This window comes from Amia ocellicauda, chromosome 10 (assembly GCF_036373705.1).
Source record: "Amia ocellicauda isolate fAmiCal2 chromosome 10, fAmiCal2.hap1, whole genome shotgun sequence".
Taxonomy (NCBI): domain Eukaryota; kingdom Metazoa; phylum Chordata; class Actinopteri; order Amiiformes; family Amiidae; genus Amia; species Amia ocellicauda.
In genome coordinates this window covers 9,229,072-9,254,787 of record NC_089859.1, presented here as the reverse complement: position 1 = coordinate 9,254,787, position 25,716 = coordinate 9,229,072, and the positions used below count along the sequence as shown (strand labels likewise).

The following is a 25,716-nucleotide window of genomic DNA, read 5'->3' as shown; positions in this document are numbered from 1 at the left end:
AAAGGGTCAGCTGACAGTGTTTTGTCGGACTGATTGACTGCACCGTTACTTCATAATCGTATTATAGTGCCGCCTATTGTGTGTAGCTCTCTCTATGTATATAGGTCTATCGTCAATTAGGAAGTTCCCAACAGCAGTAGGGCGCAATTAATAATAATGCACAGTATTTAATGATGAGAGGCAAACTTTTTGCTGTGAGTGTGTTAAGTTAATGCGCATGGTTTGTCTTCAGTTAATTGATTTTCTTCCTATTCAAACATTCTGTTGATGGATAAGAAAAGAGAGAGGTGGGGTGGTGAGGTGGATAGTGTTATAATTGTATTCAGATTTTTAAAAAGCCCTTTAAATATAACTGTCAGCGTGTAGCTCTGCTGCGCTGTGATGGACATATTTTCAAAGTATGACTGACTGATGGACAGATCTGGGAATTGCTATATTAATGGCTACATCTCACGGTTTTGGCAGAGCTGTGCACTAATTACATTGGCAGGACCATTTGAGAAGTTCTTGGAAAGGACCCAATAGGGCCATCAGTAGAGGCCTTAGATTTTTTAACACTCCAGTCATCCTGATTTACTGTTAACTTACGCAGGGATATGAGCTGAACCAAGACTAAATGTTCCTGTATAAGAGGTCGACCAGATGAATGATTAGACTTGGAGTCTATTAAAACACTAAAAACAAGTGCATTTTTCTTGTCAGTCAGAACTCCCTTTAAAATACTGTGATTTAAATACAACTTAAGGAACAAGCCTATCCCAGGGCCGTGACAGAAACTTTTTTCCCCCTGTATGAAGATATACTTGAGTAGACTCATGGCTTGGGTTTAATATCCTTTACTTTAGATAGTCAGACATATTCCTAAAACATGGACCACCACCCATTTATGATTGTTTGTTTCTTTTTATGAAAAATAAAATAACATGCTGCGGTAAGACACAAGATCTTTCATAACGCCAACTTAGGGTTTTATGAGAAATTTTAAGCTTTTATTTCTTATTTTAACAAACAATTAGTTGCAGAAAACACTTCATAATATTATGCCCATGAAAGAAATTTGAGTAAATCACAAATCATGTAAGCATTTCTTTTTTGTGTTTTGTGCAAGAGGTTTAAGAAAACTTGTCATGGAGGGATTTAAAAGTGCTGAGTTAGACCTTCAGTGTCATTGTAGCTTCAGCTGTCCATCTGTTATTGCTGCTATTAGAAATGTTTGCTTTGTTCAGTAGTTTTTTTATATTTGTGGATTGATTTCCATTACTTATTGGGAGCTGTAATTTCAAAATCTGGTACGTGATACTTAGTACATTTCTGCCAATATTGTTATTAAAATGGAGACAGGTAAGCAACAAAGAAGGAAACGCAAATATTAATTACATAAACTGCAATTAAGTTTTCAAATGTTTCAAATGTATTACAATTGTGTAATTTGAATAAACAAAACTTTGGCTGGTGATTTCGATTATAACCATAATATTTATAAACTGTAATTACCTTGCTTCTTTAATCTCCAGTTACTCGTTGTAAAGGCTTTTCCTGTATTATTTTTTAACTTGTGTAAAATAAATACACATAACTGTAGTGATACTATTTTAAAACAAAAGTGGGTTTAAGATGGCATTTTACAACTATTTTGCACCTTCAATTTGGATTTATTGTATGGTTTACATTTTCCAGTTATCAGTTCAATTTGACAAAATCCCATGATAATATCGATACAGATCCACATTTTCGGTGAAATTTCTGTGGATTATTTAAAATGTCTTTTTATTTTTTTGTATGCTATTCCTCTGGTGATTTATTTTAGTCTATTTTTTGTCTCAATGGCTAATTTTCAAGTAGTTAGATATGTGTTTCAACTCTCCTGTTTGAATTCAGCTGTGGCATTTAGTGTGAACAATACATCATCCCCCCAGCTGATGTGACGTTTGGGAGAGAAACTCATGTGACTACTTGAAAAATATTTTTTTGGGACCCTTTAGCACATATTTTAAAACAAAACTCTGGATTTAGTTTTTAAAGAATGCACAAGCAAAGCAAGGTGAGACAAACAAACCCCTCTGAAACATATTCCTGACACATCAGCTTCCTGATTTACATTTATTTCCAGCAATTGAAAATAAAAACAACAAACAAAAACTAAATAAAAATGGAAATGGATTGGGCAAACTCCGTGACATTGTCTTATGTATCCCATGTTTGGGTGAAACGGATGTTCCAGGACAGAAATCTCTTCTTAGATCCTGAAATTGGGGTGTTCTGAGATGGATTATCCAGAGTTTAAATCCACAGAACATCAACAGTGTTCCCTTTAAATTCTAATGTGGAACAATTGTGGACAAGGTGGTCCACGTGCTGTACAGTTCACACTGATCTAATGACTCCAGTGTCACTTAGGAAACTAATTACTCAGGCTAGCTCTGTTTCACGATCATTGCATGCTGTTTGCAGTCATTATGCGCCGCTCGCTACTTTCATGCTTTGCTAACAATAGCCCAACTTGATAACACGGTAGGGCTGTGCTAGCCTCAGGTGTTAGCTAAACCATTAGTTTAGTTGTATTTTTGTCTCATTGAAATTGCTCCCTGATGAAATTGTTGGGATCCTACAGAGGAAGAATTTAATTCATATTATTATTAAAAGAATCAGTCATAGCAATCTGTTGCAAAAACACCATCTGTTATTTCACTCGAAGGACTTCAGTTGCTTATTAAGCAGAATTATACAAATTATTTTGATTCATTTTTGCATTTCAACTTAACCCCTTTTGTGACTCAACACAACAGGCCTGTTTGTTATTTTGCGTGGATTTTGTGTTTGTCTATGGTTTTATTATTCATAATCTAAGCTAAAGATTATCGTATTAAATGACTTGAGAAAGCCATGTCATTGTCTTAATGATTGCAATTTACTGCATTAGATTGATTGTAGATAAATATGATATACAGTGGAAGATTATCAAATCCAACAACCCCCAACCCTGAGATGGATGATTATTGGCAATGGTCTGCTGTAGAGGTCTTTAGAGTGTAGTTCTCACAGCTCCCAGGTTTCTCAAAGATAACCCAAGGGATTCTGACAGATTTTTGTTTGGAAAATTCTCATCATAGGAAACAAAATGAACTAGAAATCAACAAAGCAGCACAGTGTAATCAAAAGATGTACAGATGTTTAACTTCATCATTGGATTTGCTGTCTGCAGTTACTCATTGCTATGAAAACTGTATATATATATGCAAAACATTTAGTATGTACACAGTAACTCCACAACTCAATGCGGTTTTGTTCTCATTTGGCTCATGTGCCGTATGCTTATTTGTTTTATAGATCGTCCTTTGCAACAATGTGTGGGAGGTCACATGACTAGATTATTTCCTCGGGCTCTGTATGTGACCAGTGAACAGCTTAGCAAAGAACACTTCAGAAGATTTCATGTCGATCACCACATTCCCTGTTTAAGTTGACACCTATTTTTTATTTTGAGGTGCCTGCTGACACTTCCTGTTGGAGGCAGGTGACCACAATCCTTTCTTTTGAGGTTTTGCTCCTGTACAGCAGCTCCTTCAAATTAACACTCCAGCCTTGAACTCAAGGAAAGTAGCTTCAGATCGTAAAATCTGTCCCACTTTTCTTCAGAAAATGAAAATGGAACATTATTTGTGCCAATAATGCAATTTGCACCAATCACTTCCTGGAAAGCTGACAAAATCTGGACACTCCAACCAAAATTGACCTTCTACGAGGCTGTGTTTAAAACGAGCTCCCTGGTGATGTGCCGTCCTGACGTTTCTCTTTCTCTCCAGGTGGGAGCGAGTCCTCCTGGGATAAAGAGAAGCTGCAGTCCCCGTCCTCTGCGGGGGCCCAGCACGGGGTCACCCACGCCACTCTGTCCGGGCAGCATAATCTGGGCAGTGCGCACCCCCTCAGCTCCCTGCAGCAGAACCATCTGCTAGCTAACAGTAAGTGCAGCGCAATCGCTCTGCCATGTTCTGCCCTTCTTCTGCTCTCACATCCCATTGCATACATTTGTGATTCATCAGTCGAGGTTACAAACAGAAAGTGTTGCTTTATATTGAAGTATTTGCTATTTTTGGTCTATTGGTGCTGTTTCGTATGGACAGTTTAATTCCTAGCTTTCTGTGAAGAAGCGTTTAGCACTTCAAATACGTGCTTTTCTTGAAGGAAAAAAAAAATCCTTGTAAAATCTCTGGATAGCTTATATCTGCCTAAGGCTGCATGTAAAATTACTTCTGAAATTAATTATCTCAGTCCATCAATAGCCTACCTCTTAAAAACTCACTGGGATGGACTCTTCTATGGGAGACGACCACAATCATGGTGGTGCTGGCTTGAGATCAGGATTGGGGGGGAGATGTAGAGGTTTGATACGGTTGGTCCCTGTGCTCTTTCTCTCTCGATAGTCTTGAGATTGAGGCTTCTCCCGTACAGGCCAAACCTCAAATATATACTTGATCCACGTGCTGAATAAAGGCCTTCTCTTCATTCAGTTTTCTCCTATGGACTGCTACACTATGAACTTAATTTTTATAACTGCTTTAAACTCAACATTTTGTATATGCACAAAACATCTAAGCAAAACGTGTGTGCAAAATAGCATTAAAAGCGGAGAGGAAAGGTTTTCTGCTTGGTTTACAGACTATAATATTGGCTCAAGACTTATTTCATAAAACTAAATCTCATTCAGGACAGCCCTGGTTGTTTGTGGGAGATTTTGAAATCCAATGTACTCCGGAAGGGGGAGTTGGTGGATTGTTTGTTTTCTTTTTTATCACTCACATTTAGTCCACTTTCAAAAATAAAGTAATAAAACGAGAATTTAAATACTAGCAAGATACTATTCCAACAATTTTTTTTTTTAGGGAAAATCAACTCTAAAGCATGGCTCCCTTTTCTCCAGTGAGAGCTCGTCGACCTGCTTTCCCTAAATTATCCAGTGGGGTTAAAGCTTCGACTATAATCATTTTCAAGGACAGAAATATGTATTCTGCCTATCTATATATATATATATATATATATATATATATATATATTACATTGAGAGGTTGAATTCAGAGAAGCCGCTCAACGACAGGATTGTTTGTGAATGTGAAAACCCAAGCACAAAAAACCTATAAATGTCTTCCCAGGACTAGACCTGCCATTCATGATGATGCCCCACCCCCTGCTTCCTGTCAGCCTACCTCCCGCATCTGTTGCCATGGCGATGAACCAGATGAACCACCTGAATACGATTGCAAACATGGCTGCAGCAGCTCAGATGCACAGTCCTCTGTCCAGAGCAGGAGCCTCAGTGATTAAGGTAAGAAAGGTTTCACCCCACCACATCAAAACCAGGTTTACTATCGCTCCACTGCTTTTCAGTTCCCACAAAACGCAATGCCATGGTTGTCACAGAGCAATGCCAGCATGATGGTATTTCTTCTGTTGATAAGGTTGTTGTTGTTTTTCTTGTCTTTTTTTTGGTTTGTTACCTTTTTTTGGTTTGTTTGTTTTCAAGGGAAATATTGGTCTTTCTGAGCTGTGTACTACTAGATTGAAATGCTTCAGGAAGATGTTTCCCTCGAAATGAACGGATGATTGGCTTCCTGTGAATCAGGAAGCAGCTCTGAATTGATTTCCAGAGTTCAATATGGATCTCAGTTTGGAAAAAGAGGAGCTCGTTAGAATGCTGTTGTCTTTTCAGATGTGTTATGAAAGAAAAGCCGAACAGTAAAAATAAATGCAAATTACAAATAAATACAATCAAAAATAAAATCAGATGCATAAAGCTGAGATGCTAAACCTTATTATAGGAGTCCTTGTAGGGTTATTGGTGAAATGCAATATTGTACACATCCAACTTGAAGTAAAGGTGTAAATGCAGGTTTTGTTAATCATATGCCAGTGATGATGGACAACCTGCTCTGAAAAGAAAAAATGCAGGTGAGTGGGATGTGGAAATCAGGTGAGTGATAAATGTTATGTGGGAAAACATACTGTGACAATTCTCCAGTGCTTCCTCTCTGTTTCCCCCCTCTCTCTTTTCCATGAGTGATCCACATACAGAACACCTGATTCCTCCGACAGTTATATCACCATGACAAATGAGGTTGCATGCAGTATATTTTTAGTGTAAATGCTCTGTTGGTTGCAGAGATCTGCTCTATTTAAACAATGACACCCGGCCTGCAGATGGTACTGTATGGGAGGTCTGCGTTTGTATACATATTGGGTCTACATTCTAAATGTGTTTGTTTTATCCTACATATATATTAGAGCAGAGAAGGAGCGCGTGTCCCTGGCTCCTTGGCATAATGATACCCGACTGCACAATGAAGTGACATTGTGGGCAACTGCTTTAATTGGAGCTGTTGTACATTGGGATTAATGGCCAGCACACTCAGTATGAATAATCACTGCTACATGCCTACAATTTAATGGGGATATCAGTTTCTTCTATTTCTTGCTTATTAGGCCAGCATTTTTGTTTTTCTGAGACTAATTCAAATTTAATTTACTTACAAAAGTATTATTATTTTCACATCTATCTATCTATCTATCTATCTATCTATCTATCTATCTATCTATCTATCTATCTATCTATCTAACTGATATTCTGTTATGCTTACAGTCTTGAACGGATAAAATATATAATTTGTCTAAAATAAGTATAAAATATTTATTTTAAATACTAAAAAATGGACAGGGACATATTTGTAGTACATATCTGTAAAGTACACCCTCATTGACCCAGAGGTGTGCAGGGATATTATGCTTGAATACTTAAAGTACCGAAAACAATGTTAGATACTCAACAGAAGCTGTGTAAATAAAAATAGCAGGCTAGCTTACTTCATATGAACAACTATTGTTAAGTGTGTTCACTTGGGAATACTCCAAGCATCAATCAATACGGCAGGAACATTACATTTGAGAAGCTTTTAATATAATGGCTCTGTTAGTGTTTTAGCCACAAAAAACATTATTTAAGTATAGTTTGATTTAATGTGGATAAAAAAGAAAGCAATTTCTCAGTAAATATGTTTCACTGCAGTGAGCAGGTGTTCTGTATTTTGTACCATAAAGGTGAATGGTAAGTTATACCAGTATTTTAACTTTTGTTTTTAGAACAGATCATTTCAATTTGCATCCTTTTTGGTTTCATAGTAAAATAGATTTGAGCAAAAACTTTTTTCAATACTCTTAATTCTGACTTCAAAAGTTTGCCATTCTATATATATATATATATATATATATATATATATATATATATGTGTGTGTGTGTGTGTGTGTGTATAATATATACAGTATATATTAATAAATTAAATAGAAATAAATATATGTATTTATTTAGTGTTGTTTTCAATAAATCTTTCTCAGACAGTATTACTGCAAATCAAACATTTAATGAGGGTGCACTGTACTGTTATTTAATATAAAGATATGAAAACATAGATTTTTTTTTTTAATTATTGTTTGTTTCTTTTGGGAGAGAGGTGGCCTGGCTTATATAGTTTTCAGTTCAAAACAGTTCACATTTTTATATATTTAGTCTCCTCTCAGTAGATGCTGTACTAAAACTTTCTCCTACAGGAAACAGCATATTTGCAGTCTACTAAACAATTTTGTATAGATTTGTCCTGTCTGTGTGCAGCCAAGCAACATCACCAAAGTGTAGCGCAAAACTGGTGTCTAATATCAGTGAAACACTGATGTAATCTTAGGCTAATTGACTTCCTTGGTAAACTTGTTTTGTCAGAATGACTAGATAACATGACAAATAACTTCAATGGAAATATCATTTTTCAAGCGCAAAAAACTGTAAAGAATCACTAAATTTAATTTCGGGGGGAAAACTGCTTAAAACTGTAAATAGCTAAAAGAAAATACATTCAGTAGGTTTTATATTCAGCTTGTCTATGGGAGCATGTTATCAAAGTTATTAGACCTTGAATCATTGGTCTAATTGTCCAATTAGACTATTGTTTAATTTCTGTTGTCATTGTTTTATGCAGATCTTCAGCACAAAAGAAATGTATTGATGTATACCTTGTTGGAAAATGCAACTGACTCTTTTTTCAACCAATATTCAAAATGTTGCTGGCAAAGGACACATGCCTCATTAAATATTCTGGGCTTTGTGCTGGACATTAGATTAGAGGAGCAGAAAGCAGAAAATCAATGAGCTTCTGTTGGCTGAATGAGCTCGGGACCCAAACACGTTGGAGATGACTAAAGATAGTCTCACCGAGGTCATTAATTAACAGGGCTCAGCTGAATTCTGAATTTCAATTTTTGTGTGAAATCTAATGGTCTTAGTTCGGTTTAGAGCCAAACATGTTGAGAATAATTCAGAAAGGTGTCCAGTTAGTTGTGTTGTGTCCTGAATCTATTGTCTCTTTGCAGGAGAGGGTCCAGGACAGCCCATCCCCCTCCCCATCCCTGGAGGACAACCCTCGGCCTGGGAGCCACCCCTCCTCGCACCCCAGCAGCAGTGCGTCCAGCTCTCCTTCCCCCCATGAACACAACTCGGAGCGTCTCGGTGGGTCTGCCTCCTCTGGAGTAGTCTCCCTTATGAACCTTTTCCATGGTAAATTTGCATAGTAATTGTGGCACCATGGTTTCCCCCCTCCATTGGTTTGGTTTTTCACTTTGTTGTCCTGTGGTTTCCCCATACCTTCACTTTTGCTACAACTTTTAACAGCTCTCTGATTGTGATTGTGACTTACCATAGGAAATGCTCGGCAAAAGGGCTGGGTAATAATACCCTTTTGATCATAAATCACCAATATCATGGATCTGGCCAATCAAGAGCTTGCGGTTATCTAGTGTTTTGATTAATAAAAAAAGGTTCCTAGGTTTCCATGGTAAATTTTGTTTTTCCACAATTAAATAAAGTTAAAAGTAAGTATCTCTGACCAGAATTTACACAAACACAATCTATTGAGTTAAACAAAACATTTTTGGGTGAAACATTAACCATTTTAATCAAGGTTGGAGCACACAGAGAACCATCAGCATAATTTAAAAAAACAAAACAAAAACTGGCTATATCATTTTAATATTTCAGCAAAACATCAAAGCGTATTCTCAATTGTCCTTTGAAAACATAAAAAAAGTTAAATTTTATGTGAATACAGAAATGGAAATGAAAATGGCAGTTACATTAGTCATCATCGTTAATTAGTTTATTAAAGGATATTTAGGCACTGAGGACGATGTTGCGTACAATGCAGAAACTACACTCAGTCGTTAGCTAAACATTCAAAATACATCTATCAGCATAGTTCATAGATTCCAAAAAATCTACAAAATAACACAATTCTCTGATATTCTCTACCAAACTAGTGTATTTCCCCGTTTTTTTGTGGCAAACGGATTTCTAGGAACCTTGTTCATAATGCACAATGATTTCAAGGCACTCATTCAAAATGCTGACTAGGTAACTGTATGTTGTACTCCTAGTGCTGAAGTTCCTTGGCTTGAGTGGGTAGTTCTTTTCATCCTCTTTTCCCAGTTTCTGAAGTTGAACACCAGTTTAATTTCCAGTCTCTGCCTTCTTTAGTAGGCCAAATCCACCGAGGTGTTTTTTTTACTCCCCGTGCTGCTCATGGCAGACTGCTGTATGAGAAATTAGCTATTTGTGACTCAAGCCATGGATGTGTGATACTGTGGCAGAAGCATTCCCTCTGAGATCTACTCTCCTGCAAGAAACCGTGAAGGGTTGTGATTGTCTCCTATCTCCAGCTGATGTATGGCCTGCAAGATGTAAATAGCAATAGGAAGACTTAAAAGAAATGGAATAGAAAACAAAATCTTACTTTTCCTGTAAAAGTCATTATAGGGAATTATCTCTGGAGATGAGTGGGAACAGACAATTGCAGACATCAGTGTAGGCCCCCTACATCTGAAACTAAACTATCAAGTGTAATACTGTTTGTTAAACTTAGCTATCTATCCTCTATATTATTGAAGACTACCTAATCCTGGCACCTAGCAGTTCATATGTCCTAGTGAATTGATTAATTTAAGATACAGGGAGCCAATATTGATGGTTGGGACTTTAGATGTATTTATTTTATTCCTCAGTATACCACTTTTGACCCTCTCTTGTATTTTTCCCATTGCAATACTTTTATCACTTGTACTTTTTCTTTTCATGCCATTTCATGATGAAATACACTTCAAAAAGACTCCCTAGCTGCACAATTCTTCTTTTGGCAAGGTTCTGCCTTCAGATATCTGATCTCTCGGTCAGATAGTGAGCTCTCGACAAAAGGAGATAGTATCTTGCAGTGCGAGAATGTCCCAGTCAGCCTTGCAGTAACATACAGCGCTTATGTGTGTGTGTATGTCCTCGACAGTTCTGAATAACCCCAGAGACGTTGAGATGGCCGATCGGGATGCAGGCCTAAACATGAAGAAGATCCTGAAAGAGAAAGGTGATCTTTCCTATCTTTTCCAGTCCTTTCTTTGTGTTAAAAAGGCTGAGAGACAACAGAGAGAGCCCTAGAATACTACTCAGGCTCGCTTCAGTCATCATTTTGTTAATGTCGCTTTTACAGCAATCATAAAAGCTTCAGAATTGTTGTTTTCACAGTTCACAGGGAACCAGGTAGCCTATGTCTTCCTATAGGCACCTATGCTTTTCTACCTTGTGGCTCTTTATTTGTGAATAAGCATCGTATATCCCACAAACACAATTACTTTCTTTTTCACAAACAGCCTAATCTGTGAATGGCAAGCTTACTGCTACAATTCTGCTGTAAGCAAATGGCAACCAAATTGCCTTAATCCCAAGGCTGGGTCTACAGGATTCAAAAATAGGGCGTAGGAATCTATACATTGAATTAAAATATATTTTAATATTTGATGTTAGCCAGAGTGTCAGTAAGGAGTTTCAGGGGTACTCGGTAGAAACCTAGAAGACATGTAAAAAGTAATGTACAGCTAAACCATTAATTTGAATGACAGTGGTGACGGCATGACACCACAGGGCTGTGACTCGGCATCCCTCTGTGCTTTTCCCTTCATGCAACAAGTTCCTATTATTGTAGAACACAGTGCAATAAACCTCTCATTTATCAGTGTCACACAGAATTAGGTTGTTTGCGAGCAAAACAGGTGCACAACACGTGGAAGACAGTGAAAAGGAGAAATGTAGGAAGCAGTTCAGGTATATTCTTTGTAAGGGTTGAATATTTTCTCTTCTTCCCTTTGTGTGTGTATATTGTACACACAGGCTGTAGTCACAGGTTTATATTAGTAGTATATCTAAAATGCATATTGAAATGATTTTGCTGGTGAATGATCTTACATGGCATACATCTGAGCTGCAGCATATTGCTTTGCTTATTCTGTTTCTAATAAACCTTAAAAATGCAACAAAAGTGTTTTGTAATAGTGTTACACTTGGAGATGCTGTCTAAATGCTCACTGCATAACAAATGGAATGAAGATATAATTGTGTGGTCAGTGAGCTGCAGTTTCAGCTGTAGTATGACACACATTGAATACATGCCAATATTCTTGATGTTGGACAGTTGTTGCTGTTTTTTCCTGCATGGTGTAAACTACATATCATGAAACCCTACAGTACACTGACTACAAGCAATCTCTTAGCATCAGGGCAATAACAGAACTCTCAGATTATTTTTTAATTGGAAAAGTCTTTCATTTCCCCCTCGCTCTGGTTCAAAATCTCGATGCCCATTTCACTTCTGTACCTATGCTTTGTGCATTGTCTCATCTCAAGCCATCTCTCTGTCTGCATTACTGATAAGGACATTGTTTAATGAAATACCTTGAAGGTATGCGGTTTGGCTTTCAGATAGTTTTTCTAACGATTAGTGCAAGGCAGGGTCTAACAGAGGAGATGGTAATTGGAATGTCAAATTCAGCGCGGTGCAGGAATGTGCACAGAGCTGAGTTCATACACGTCACTGCACAGCCTGGGAAGATGGGAGAGGAGAAACCAGTTGGAGGCTTCCATGCCATGGTCCAGATGCCTTATTTTAAATGAGGAATTTGTGTGCCTGTGTACAATTACTGCAGCAAAACAATGGTTGATCCATGTAAACCCCAATATACTGACCGAATCCCTTCATCTTACATGCATATAAACATATTATCTCACTATGCTCAACAGTGTTCATATTAAAGAAAGAAAAGTGACACATCTGTTATGCCACATTCAGAGTGTCTATGAAGATATGTATTGTGAAGTTTGCTAATCATGTGCCCCAATAATGTACTTCCTGTTTATTGTGCTTCAGTAAACACATGAGAAGTCTCGTGTATCTTTAAGATATGAAGTCTAAACATATTATCCCACCACAGTATACAAATGGGAATCAGAAATATTGTATCATAACAGGTTCAGTAACCTCTGAGAAAATAAACAAAATCTATTTTTATTCAAAAACACACTGCAAGTTAAAACATGTAAAGACTGAGATATAAGAATCAGCATTATGTTGACAAGTACTACTACTACTTTTGGTAATGTTTCCTAATATTTAGCAGAAATAGTCAAATTGAATTTAAAATAGCGTGGTCCATGGTCACCCAAGCAAAGGTTGTATGATAGTGCTGTGAAGTAGCCAAAGTGCAAGCACAGCTGGTCTTTACCTTTTTACACAGTGGTCTGGCAAGTCCCTCGCACCCACAAACTGACTTCTTTTGTAATTATGTTTATATGGACTACTAGTTGGCTACACAAATGTTTCAAATTGAGTTCATTTCTGGACACATTAACTTCAATTCAGAAATATCACTGTATCGTTTCTGTTAAAATCAGTTTTAGATTCATATGAAATAATGGACATGAATGTGCTAATTCAAGAATAGTTTGTTGTAGCTGCCCCTTTGTTGTCAAAGAACATTTTAGGCGTATGCTCAATTTTGTGTTGACTTTGATTTGTTAAACTTCCTATGTGTTTTCTTTGGAAAGCACAGTGATTCTAAGCAGAAATAGAATAGTTAAAAATACAGCCATTTTATTAGATCTGTGTTTCTGAGAATTCAAGAACATTTCTCTCCTAACCAACTAACGGTGATGACCTGAATGGCTAAATGTGCACTGTAGTAAAAAAAAATTGGGATATTTTATTCAGGCTTTCAGGAAGAGGGAGATTAGTGCACATTATGGCTTGGAATACATGTATATGATGACTTACATGTTTCTTTGCTTGTTTCCAGATCCTGTGACACCTGTGTGCTTTTTGATATTGCAAAGCTCAGTTTTTGAATGATTTATGTATGTGTAAAAATGCATCTGCCTCAGCAATCTCTCTCCTGGATCTGTGAATGAGGCAGGCATCAGCCGAAGCCACCTTCTGCCCTGGCACTAAAAGTGGACAATGCGCTGCTAAGTGGAAGTGATAGTCGAGAGCCAAATGCATGTCTTACTAGCTTTTGCCTCTCAGGCAGTATCTGTTGAGGCAGACCCATTTGAATATGTATAAATCATTCTCAACTGAGATTCAGAACCTGCAACATGGGATATTTAAAATGCAAGAAGCATGGGAGACACGGGAAAGGATGAGGGGTGTGCTTGATCAGGGTTTCAGAAGTGAGAACAGCACTGGGGTGATTATTGTGCTAGATTGTGATCAATACCGTTATTTTTTTTTATTTTCTTTTAATGATCCGCTGCAGCTTGCAGGTTACAAATCCTGTAGAAGCCTAAAATTCATTCTAGATTAATATAAACTATAGAAGGTGGTCTCATTACAGGGCTCCTAAACAGTGTTTATTGTAGATGAATCCATGTCACTGGAGGTGAATTTTGAAGCTTTTTCTTTCTGCTGCACCCCTACCCAGTTCTGGTTAGTAGATCCAGATTTGCTCTGGTGACAGGTAGTATTATTTTTACTTACATTCACAGTGATATGAGCTGCCTAACTCATTAACAGAAGTGGGCTTTCTATCTGAAGTTCATTGTAAGTGCCACTTCATTGGCCACCTGATGAGGTGTTATGCATCCAAATCCTGTATTACACATTGTGAGACTGATCGTTACACTTTAGTGTGTAAATATGTATTAGAACAAACCTGGTCATTAAAGAGATAAAGAGAGTGTACCTTTCAGTAACACAACCTTACTCAGATGCTCAGGAAATCTACAGCCAGCCACCCCCCCCCCCCCCCCCCCATCTACCCCACTCAATGCTGGGGTAGATTGGCATCATGTTATTCAGGCTTTAAGGTTTTTATCGGGTCAGCCACTCGGGGCCTCTTGAACACACAAAAATGTTATGCCAGCATATTTCCTTAATCCTGAACACCCATGATTGTGTTTATACATTCCCAGTTGGAGTTTAAAAGAGTAAAATTACATTTCATTAGATTTATTGCATGAACATTTCCCACTACGGCTCGGTGTGTGTGTGCCTATGAGCAGGCACACGCATCGCTATTCTGTACAGCTCTCCCGGCCGAGGCGTCTCAGAAGTGGAGCTCGGCTGGTAAAGCGGTTCTTTGGAGGTTAATGCACAATATATGCTGTAGGGATCAGCTTGAGCAAAGATGCCTGAAGGCAATTTTTAAAAAGATTCAATCTGTACCTGACTACTACCATATTTTATTTATGTGTAGGGAAAATAGACCTGGCTTCCCCCCCCCCCCCCCGTCACCCACCCCCCTCTCCACTAACACACACATACCATTGTCTAACAAAATCAGCATGATATCCAAAAGGGGCAAAATGAAAGCCAGGCTTCACAATACACCACTGGATCTAGGTCACTAGCGTGGTTCTAAAAAAAGGCTGGACATGTGGTTTATTTATGCCTACTTTAAAAAAAAAAAATACACACACTCATCCACACACTCAATAATGATCCAACTAAAGTTTACCCATAATGATTCGACCTATTTTTTATTGGGTCCCTTGAAATACAATTAGATTTAGTAAACTCGGAAACCAGGATAGAAAATTGAAAGCTCGGCAGATAAGATTTAAGTACCTGCATGGGTATGTTATTTAAAATAGGTGATGGATTTACTGTAGTTAATGCTTGATTTTGTATTCATTGGGGTCATGGCTTGCTGTTGTTTTATTCTGTGTCAGATTCTGTATTCATTTCTATCCACCATCACGGCTGGAATCAGGGACAAACAGCTACACTTTGATCTCTCCACATTACTAATACAAAAACAGGCTGGTGTCTACAACCTACCTTCACTGCAGCCCAATAGAAGCCATTAGTACCTAATTCTATAAATACAGCACAATAAAGTAATCATTAACTATCTGAATTGTAGTGCCAATAGCAATGTGTGCTAAAAAGGTTAAATCTTTTCTAATAATTATTGTGCTTGGCTTGTTTACTGGGCCATATTTGAGTCTACGGAAGAATGATCTTCTATGATAAACAATGTGACACGTTTGTACATAGTGATAAATGGGCCGCCCTGGGCTGTGTGCACCTTTGTGCAGAAGTCCATTGAATGAACCCAACTTGGAGTCCATAAATCATGCTTGCTGGTCAGTAAATGTGCATACTGCCAAAGGCAAGGTCTCGTTCCCCATTGTTTGCACACTGGAGTGAGCTAAGTGCTGCAGGAGTAATATGTTGCATTTAATATAGATGCTTTGGCTGGTTTGAAGTTCACTCGTATGTAAACCATTTGGGACACATTCCCTCATTTCCTACCGTGTAGCTACGTCGCTGCCTGTGACTTTTCCAGGGAGAAACCTGTTTCACTAAAATTATGCAGCGCATATCAATAAGTAGAGATCTCTTTTTGTGCATGTAACTCTTTCAAAATGTTCTTTGTTGCACCATCAAAGGAGCTGATAAAGCAGGGATTTCGAATAATATTCCAGAATTACTTTTTTCTTCCATAATTCTTCAGACATTATAATTTCCATCTTTTGGTCTTTATTATTTCTTTCTGTCTGTCTGTTTTTCTTTCTTTTGTTCTCTTTCTGTTGTTTTCAGGATTGGCCTCAGGAGACAATTGATAGTGTCATGTATCTGGAGTGTCCAGCATGACAGTTGGCAAAGCCAGATACTGTAAAAACAATACCTTGAATGGATGCCTTATATAAAGGAGAATGACACTAAAGGGGGAACTGAATACTTGAAACAGATCAGACTTAACTTATAAAGCATTTTAACATGTGTTCTTTTGATTATGGTAATACAATTAGCACATCAGTAATACAGTTGGCACTGTGGGCTACATTTGACAACTTTTCTTTTGCCATCTAGTATTTGAAAGAGTACATATTAATTTTGAATGTATCACATGGTATCTTTCCTTATGAAACTGCTCCTTCCAGAAAAGACTGGGTACATATGCATATCATATCTATGGCAATTGGAGATTAATTGACTTCTTGATTTGACATAGATATATTGGAATAAATGCAAGGTCCTTCATCTTAGCATATGAAAGACCACACCTTAGCATAAAAAAACAGTAGCTGAGTGTGTTTTATACACCCATAGTGTTGTATATTAAATTATATTCTACAACTGTTAATAGCATCATCATTAAACAATCATGTTAATAGATTATTTATACATCATGTAAAAACAGGTCCTGAATCGTAATTGTTACTGATGATTCTACCAGGATGAGCGGATGGGGCATTTTGGGCTGAACACAATACAGACAGATGTTCTGCAGAACCAGCTCTATTGATTGATCATGATTTCCATTGTTATGTACCCAATGTACTGGAAAATGATTCAGGGCCTGAAAAAAAGCATAAACTCTAAGATATAATGGGAATATCATATTTATTAGGCTGACCTCAAAGAGAGAACTCAAAGAGTAATTTAGGTTTTATAGTTCTGCCAAAGGAAGCAACAGATGGCTACCTATGGCTACTTACTCTACTTTCTCAACATCGCTTTCAGTAATTTACCATATTGTGTAAAGTATATGTATTGATATAACCATTCAAACTTTTGTTAGGGCTTTATGAACACCAGATGATTTTTTTAAGCATATACATATACAAGGGGCTATGAGTGAGGTCATTAGCCCCGTGGAATATACAGCCAAAATCATAACTGCACATAGACGAAGAAGGTCCCTCCGAAAAGTCGAGTGCTTTGTCTGATAGATCCCTCTTGTAATTGTTGTGTGAGTTCCATAAAGGAGATAGCAGCATCTGGTTACAATCAATGTTTCCTTCTGCCATTATGAAATTAGCTGTGCGGAAATGATTTGAAATGGTCTGTAATGATTTTTGATAGAAATGTGCAGTATTGTTCGGCCTTTGAGATAAAGAGTTGGGAAATCAGTAAAACAAATGCGAAAGCCATTTCCAAAAGAAAAAGATAGCAGCTTTTTCCTGTTCCAAGCCAGGAATCTTTCCTTTAACTGCTAGCGTTTGGCTAATTTTCAAACTGATAGCCTCTTGCTTTGGCGACAGAAACAATTCTTCTTTGAAGGGGAAAAAAAGAAAGAAAAACTGTATCCAAACCAAAAAAATGCAATATTTTTAAAAGGTTGTGTCCCTTTTTCTGTTTGTGTATCGAGGCTTGATGTTATGTGAAGCGGTTATTAAATGTGCGAAGGAATAAACCCACTTGCGCTTTGAAGGCTCTTTTTGATCATTAAACTGATTGCTGTTCTAAGCAAGTTTGTGATGGTTTAATTAAACTTGAATGTTTAGTTCTGCCCCAAAGCTTTAAAGTGTCCCCAATAGCCAACAAGGGCATTTGGCAGGTTGCACTTGGTCTAATTCAATGCATCCTTTTTAGGACTCAAACTCAAATTAGCTTACTGTTTGGAAACATGTGTACGTCTACAATATTAACATCAGTGTGGATCGGCAAAACTGATTAGGTTCTCAAATTTAGGACAAGGTCGTTAGTGATTGAAAGTCGTTGCTCATTAGTCTTGCCTTTAGGCCTATGTTAAATCAGTTCTCTTGTGGTTAGCAGGATGTCTATCAGACAGGTGTCTCTGTCACAAAGACACCGGGACATTTGGCATTTGCTTCTAGTGCTTTTTCCTGCAAGTGAACACTGGTTTGATGTAACTAAATGTCCAACTTCTTGTTCTAGTTCTTTGCCCTGGTAAGATGGCTAAACTTGCTGCATACTACAGTGCAGGCCATATTCACAATGCCTTAGTGGGACCAGTTTTCTTTGCATATAAAGTAAGTGGCTAGTTCTTAAAGAAAGCAAGGAGTCTGAGATTCTAACATAAGTGGTGCCACTCCATTTTTCACACGGCTACAAGAAGGAATTAAATCTTTCTGGGGTTGCGGCACCCTGATAATATCAACAGTACACTGTCAAAGGACCTTAGTTTAGTGTGAAAACAAAACCTGGGGAACATGAATCAACATCTTCCCCACAATATTTCTGATTTGAAAGCTGACAACATTAAACTGAGCTTACGGTTAAGATACTGCTTACTGCGTGTTGCGGGGACCTCTGTAGTGATCAGGGTTCAAAACACGACTGGAGAGCAGCTGAACCTGAATGGCGTTGCTGTCTGGAGGGGAGTGGAGATTGATCATACAGGACTGTGAAATTTGCAGCGTTAACACATCTCTACTCATATATTTCTGTTGTTGTCGGGTTTTTTTTTTTGGGCTACAATGCCAGAAGTACAAACTACACTGAAAAGCTAGAACATTGTTATGAGACAGAAAATGCTGTGTTTTATGTTTTATAATAACATAAACATTTCCTAGTTAGTGTATTTATTTTAATTCTAGCCCCTATGTTTCCCTCCTTAAAATAATAAAGAAATGGGGCCTATTCAGTGTTGTTATTATCTAGTTAATAATTAAAGAGTTACTGGATCTCAGTCCTGTATTTCTTCATGTGTTTACTCAAGATTTAGTAGTAGTAGTAGTAGTAGTAGTAGTAGTTTGTAATAGTAAAAGTTGAAATAGTATGAAATAGTGCTTACTTGAACTATAAAAAGACATACAACTATAAAGATAATATTTGTACAAAAAGAGGAATAAGAACATTAATACTTTCATTTGATAGAGATTCTTCTTTACAAAGTGTCTGTTGGTTTATCTATTTTAATTGCCATGGTTGTGTTTGCAATTTAGCTCAAGGATATACCTAAGGGAAAACAATCTATTCAAACAGGTATTGAATCAGCCCTTGGGTGTTATTGCATTCCTTAACTCTGTTAGAAGGGAAAAGGCATTTCCTGTGAATCTTGCCCACTGCTAAATATGCATATGCTTTTCAAAACAACATTCTGAAAATAATAATACTATGCAGTTACTCAGAGGAACAGCTCCTCTCAAAGCTCTGATAAAACAGTCTGGGACTGTCAGAGAAATATCAAGCATTCGTTGCTGTTCTGGTCGGCAATGTACAGATTGAAACGCAGTCGGAAGCACATCTGAGACACCCTTGGGGAAATTTCCCAAAATTAATACGTATACGGTGGTGTCTGACACAATTCCTGTATGCGTCTTGGTGTTTTTTTGGCGGCGGGGGGTTAAATGAATTATACACAATACACACTAAAACAGTGTAGTTACAAAAGTCTGAGGTTTGATTAAAAAAAAAGCCATTCCACAGATTGAATGTTGTATTGCTAGTTATCTATTAAAAGCTACAGAAGTATTTCAACTCCTATACTGCTCTCCCCCTAAGTAAAACACCCTACCTCCATTCGGGTTAAGTGGGGAAGTTTTGACCTACTAAATCTCTTATTTAATATTCCATATATCACTATACAAAGGCTAATTGGGGGAAAACTCATTAAAGTTAATTTCATCTAAGAATATTCATCAGCTGTTAAGGTTCAGAGTCAAGCAGGCAGCAACATGCTGAAATTGCCTCTAATTAATAAACACTGTTTTGTTGCTTTACTTTTCTTTCTTCCTTCTCTCCCTCTTTCTATAAGTTTTAACTACAATCAGGATGGTTTTCTATTAGAGGGGGAGCTTGTTTCAATCATTTACATTTTGCTTGTATTTCTTGCATTAGTTTACATATTGCATATCCTTTTAAATAATATAAGTAAGTTCCTAACAAGTGGAAGCTGTTCTGGCTAGTTTAGATGCTGGCATTTTACCAGAACCTCATCAAGCTGCTTTTTGATTGATCCCATTGAATAACAGCCTTGTTAAGTAAAATGTTCACAACAACTACAACTGTTAAAGTAAGAAGCACCGCCTGTATTCCACCCAAAATACACCTCCACATAACTTCCATGTATGTTTTCTGTTCCTGGTTTACTCTTTGAACTTATATTTTGATAGTTTCTGTTCCTTTCTCTTCTGAAGTTTGTGTAACTGGTGCTTGCTACTTTTATGGATACACCTCAATAATAAGCTGCATCATGGGTTTGGCCTACTGTGCAAATTGATCATCTGCTATGTGTCATCCTTTATCTTTAACAGTCATTTCTTGGTATCCCTTACTAATATGTTTGTAGTTGTCTAGGAAACTTGCCATACCTTGAAGAAACAGCAGAAGGGCATTTTTCTGATTCGCTGTGTTTATTGACCACTCACTGCCTCTCTCGTTTCATGTTTTTTAAGGGGGTAAGTTGATTGTTTACTCATAGGAGAGACCACTGAAGAGAGTTTAGGTTCAGAATTGGGTTCCCAAGTCTTGTTTTTGTGTATTGAAGAACTTGCCACATTTCTTATATTTTATAATAATTATTGACATTGAATAAACATTGATTTTCTTCTTAAACATATTGCATATATTCTAAAACGGAAATCCCCAGCTGCCACATTTTACCCCAAGGGCACATATCAATTAAATAAAGTTTGTATATGCTTTAGTGTATCTGAAAAATAATAATTGACACTTTAAATTCTTTTAAATTTCCAATATTCAATGCTTCACTAATTGAATACTTATAGTCCCTTGTATGTCAGTTAAGTTATAGTAAACAAAATCCTTTTTTTTACTTTTATCTGCTGATAATAATTACCATTCTCTAGGTTTTTTCACATCATTAACTTTACTTTAACTTTCAGCTGAAAACCTGGTTTTAATGTACAGCCAGATTGTAGTGACGCTGGACTGCTTAAATCTTCTTATTTAAAGCAGAACTAATGTTTAACACTCAAGGCTATTTGAAGTAGTTCAGCGTGCAGATTAATGGTTTAGCCAAGGGCGACTGAAACATTGTGAATTCACTGGAGTTTGTGGTATGAGGGTGTTCAGCTATATGCTTCATTGTTAAAAATGTAGGTAAAATAAAAAAAAAAAAGGAAAGAAATATAGAAATGTTATTCCTTGAATACAACTTATTTTGTGTTGAATATTTTAGGGAAGCTAAAGCTTAATTGTATACTACTACTACTACTAATCTTAACATGTAACAATAACAATAATGGTTGACTTGTTACTGGTAATTATGGATACTATCAGATATATGCAAATGCAGGAATAAATTGGCAGTGTGGTCTGGAGTGAGTGTGCACGTACATCGTGCAATGACCATCTGATGTTCAAAAGTGATGTATACATATACACCATAAACATATTTTGGCTGTGACAACATATTCTGATATAGGACAGAATAAATTTGCCTTCTGACAACTGTCAAATAACAGCTTCCTCCATCTGGAGAATTACTGCCTGATATATTCATGTAACATTTATTTCAGTGTAATTGAGCAGTTACGGATGTGTCTCATTACAATTTAACCTATGGATATATTCTTTAGGTCTTGAATGCCTGTTCTTATTAGGTGCTCTGACAAACTGTCAGTTTTACTGAGTAGTTGGACATATTATGACTTACTGTAGTTAGAATACAATGTATGATTTGCATTATTCAGTTTATTTCAATTTATTCAACTTTCCCGTAGAAGAATAAATACCAATGAAAATCTGTTATTTTTTCGTTGTTGCTTTTTGTTTTTCATGACAGAGAACTGTAGTTGGAAAACGAGACAAACCTCACAACATCGCAGATTTCCAGTTCTGTTCTCAGTTAGTTTTTTCACTTGTAAGAATGAACACTAATGACATGTTGAAGTTTTCTGACTCTCCCAGTGAGAGACAAAATAACTAAAGAGCAGGTGTCTGTAACATCTTGATGGAGTATTACAGATGTTTACTATGCATAGATATTTTCCCACTCCGCTTTATTTTTTTAAGCACTATAAATACCATGAAGACATTTAGTTCCCAACGCTTTATAGCTCCCTGGACACCTCATGTCAAAACTTGGTATCTTATTGCAAGTAAATACATTGTTGGCAGCGAGGATATCTGTCTTTTCCCCTTGCTTCTTGCTTTATCACCAAAGCTACTATTATTACTGATTGCTACAGGGAGAAATGCATCTTTATCTCTCCAGGTATTTTCTTGTTGTGATTGACACATGTCTCCCACATATCCATTAACTGCTGAGTCACTGTTGACAATCAGTTACTTATCAGCAATGGAGCTGCTGTTAAGAGTAAAGCATTACAGGTTGTGTTTGTATAAATAATATTACCCATTCTTTTGACATGACGTTTGAAACAAAACTGCGTCCACACCTTATCCACAAGCCAAAATTAAATTTGTTTAAATTGATTATTTTAAATGGCTTGCAGGAATTCATAATCATGTTATGCATGATTTAAGCTAAACATGGAGATTTTAAAGCATTTATATATAAACTACTTTTGTAACTGTATAGACAGAAATTGTTTCAACACTGCAAAACCGAATTCTGAAGACTTCAAACAGACAGCAGCCTAGAGGACAACACGCCTGCACGAATAAGACTTGCTTACTTACTTACAACTTAAGACTTACTTGTTCAGACATATAACTTTAAAGCTTACAAACTCATCATGATAGGAAAAAGTCTATGTCTCCCACTTAAACAGTAGAAGCAACACATGGGGATGTATATTTTGTTAATTATTTGCTCTTTGCTCCTTAGCAGTACAACAGTACAAAAGCACGTAAGGCTATAGCTTAGGCCGATATAAATCACCTTCTAATTGGATTCCTTTGAATATTTAGTAGGCATCACCTTAACAAATGCAAGAGAACCAAAAACCCTTTGGGGAAAAGGTGCAATAAAAATACACTGAAGTAAATAGCATGGTTATTGCTGGAAATGTATATTTTGTTCACTGACTTTACTTTAGCATCTGTTCTCCCATATGGAGGCATGAATGCCTACCTGCAGTTAAACAGAGGCGTGAAGTGCTTTAAATGAAACACAATGCGTCTCCAGCATACAGAAAGAACGATGTAACCAGCAGCATTAAAAAAGAGCAGCGTAAGAAAACAGCCTATACTGTAAGCTGTGTTTCATTGCTGTCAGCTTACATAGGCCTCAGGTTCTCTTAATATCTTTAACCGCAGATCTGTCTCCGCGATGCTTGTTGAAGATTGTCCCTGTGGATGCCGTGGGACTGCATATTTTACAGTCAGTCATGTGTTGTACTTTAGGGATAGCCCCTTAGGGGACTACACGCTTCTAGTGCAGTTATTGGGCTGTGGCCTCAGGCAATGGTTGCTAAGCGTCAGGAGGGCCACGGGGAGCTGGCTTTTGTGTAAGCGCATTTGGGAAGTCCAGGGAGACTGCTGGAACTAAAGAAGGTGGACTGGTGTTGTGAGAAAATTAATTCTCTCACATACCTGTCACTCCATTCACCTATGCCAGTAAGAGTTTTTTTTGCTCAGAAAAAATCTGTGAGTAGTAGTTAAAATTATAGGTCCGTATCGGATAACACATTTGAAACTCTGAATGGAGCCACTTAGTGCTATTTGTCTAAGGTTCAATTTGTCTTCATTTGAGTTCCATTGCCACTGGTATTGATACACAGAGGCCTCTTTCTAAAATAGTTTCTTGTCTTTTCAATTCAATATTGTTCTTTGTTTTTCCTCTTTCCGGTAGCTTCCTCCAAGTAAAATACTGTATGTAGTATGTTGTTCCTATGTAATTATTATCGTATTTGTTTAGGCAGTGGAAAGGTGGAAATGTATGTTTACGTTTGATAACTGCAGTCAGATTTCCTGTGGCGGAGTGATGAATGATGTTAGAAGATACAATTCTCAAAGGTTTTAATACATGGTGTTGGTCCCTAAATATAAAATGTTATTGTCTTCTCTATGTTGAAGGCTCTTTACCCCCAGTATGCGTTATGGTCATCTTGCAGCTATTTGTATTTATTTTTGAGATCTGAGCCCAAAAACAAGAAGGGCCACAACTTCAGTTTCTCTATTAATACACACGCCTCAGTGATAAACTGCTAATGCAAATTTAAACTCTGTAGCCTCTTAAATTCACTCGCCTCTTAGCTCTCGCTGTATTAAACATGTTCACTTTGCACTCCTTTCTTTCATTTTTTTTCCCTTCTCCTTCCTCTTCACACTATAATACTGTGACCTTGATCTGCGAACCACTTTCGGTCGGTACAAAAACTTAATCACGGACTGTCACAAGGAGAATTCTTTTTCTACTTTAATGCCCTTTCCAGTACAGGGAAATTTATTGCTTGTGGGACAGGTAGAATATGAACAATGGGCAAAATGGAGTATGGGGTTATCTCATCTGTGGAGAAGTGCAGCTGGAAATCGATGTGACCTCTGCTACACTGTCATCCCAATTCCCACCCTCAGTGTCCTATTTGTCTTGCAGGGGAAGCTCAGATCGGTGTGTCATCTCTTGGGGCAGATTATCAAAATGAATCATGGCCTGCACTACTCTTACACTTCTATTTATTTTCTCTGCGTCTTGGTCCTGTCGAAGGGGGGTGGTGGGGGGGGTGTGAAATATGATGCCTTTTGCATCTGGTCCCTTTCTACTCGCCTGAGCTTCAGCAGTGTCGTTTAGCCCCTTAAAGATGAACTATACGTTATAGAAACTTTCACCAGCACAGCTTTGTATTCTGGCCTCAGAAAAAAGTATTTGATCCCCTGCTGATTTTGTACATTTGCCCACTGACAAAGAAATGATCAGTCTATAATTTTAATGGTAGGTGTATTTTAACAGTGAGAGACAGAATAACAGCAAAAAAATCCAGAAAAACGCATTTCAAAAAAGTTATAAATTGATTTGCATGTTAATGAGGGAAATAAGTATTTGATCCCCTATCAATCAGCAAGATTTCTGGCTCCCAGGTGTCTTTTATACAGGTAACGAGCTGAGATTAGGAGCATTCTCTTAAAGGGAGTGCTCCTAATCTCAGCTCGTTACCTGTATAAAAGACACCTGTCCACAGAAGCAATCAATCAATCAGATTCCAAACTCTCCACCATGGCCAAGACCAAAGAGCTGTCCAAGGATGTCAGGGACAAGATTGTAGACCTACACAAGGCTGGAATGGCCTACAAGACCATCGCCAAGCAGCTTGGTGAGGTGACAACAGTTGGTGCGATTATTCGCAAATGGAAGAAACACAAAATAACTGTCAGTCTCCCTCGGTCTGGGGCTCCATGCAAGATCTCACCTCGTGGAGTTTCAATGATCATGAGAACGGTGAGGAATCAGCCCAGAACTACACGGGAGGATCTTGTTAATGATCTCAAGGCAGCTGGGACCATAGTCACCAAGAAAACAATTGGTAACACACTACGCCGTGAAGGACTGAAATCCTGCAGCGCCTGCAAGGTCCCCCTGCTCAAGAAAGCACATGTACAGGCCCGTCTGAAGTTTGCCAATGAACATCTGAATGATTCAGAGGAGAACTGGGTGAAAGTGTTGTGGTCAGATGAGACCAAAATCGAGCTCTTTGGCATCAACTCAACTCGCCGTGTTTGGAGGAGGAGGAATGACCCCAAGAACACCATC

At 37.6% G+C, this 25,716-nt stretch overlaps 1 protein-coding gene across 5 annotated transcripts in view; it reads left to right on the top strand.

Moving 5' to 3' along the window:
* The window catches only part of dacha (dachshund a), a 173,097-nt gene that overhangs the window by 130,963 nt on the left and 16,418 nt on the right, over window positions 1-25,716 (top strand). Inside the window, exons 4-7 of one of the 5 annotated variants that reach the window (XM_066714915.1) lie at window positions 3,804-3,959; window positions 5,148-5,320; window positions 8,407-8,542; window positions 10,365-10,442. In XM_066714915.1, coding sequence (XP_066571012.1) covers window positions 3,804-3,959; window positions 5,148-5,320; window positions 8,407-8,542; window positions 10,365-10,442 — 543 coding nt within the window. Of the gene's footprint in view, window positions 1-3,803; window positions 3,960-5,147; window positions 5,321-8,406; window positions 8,591-10,364; window positions 10,443-25,716 lie in introns of all 5 variants that reach the window. The other 4 variants (XM_066714914.1, XM_066714918.1, XM_066714916.1 and 1 more) reach the window with 4 other exon arrangements.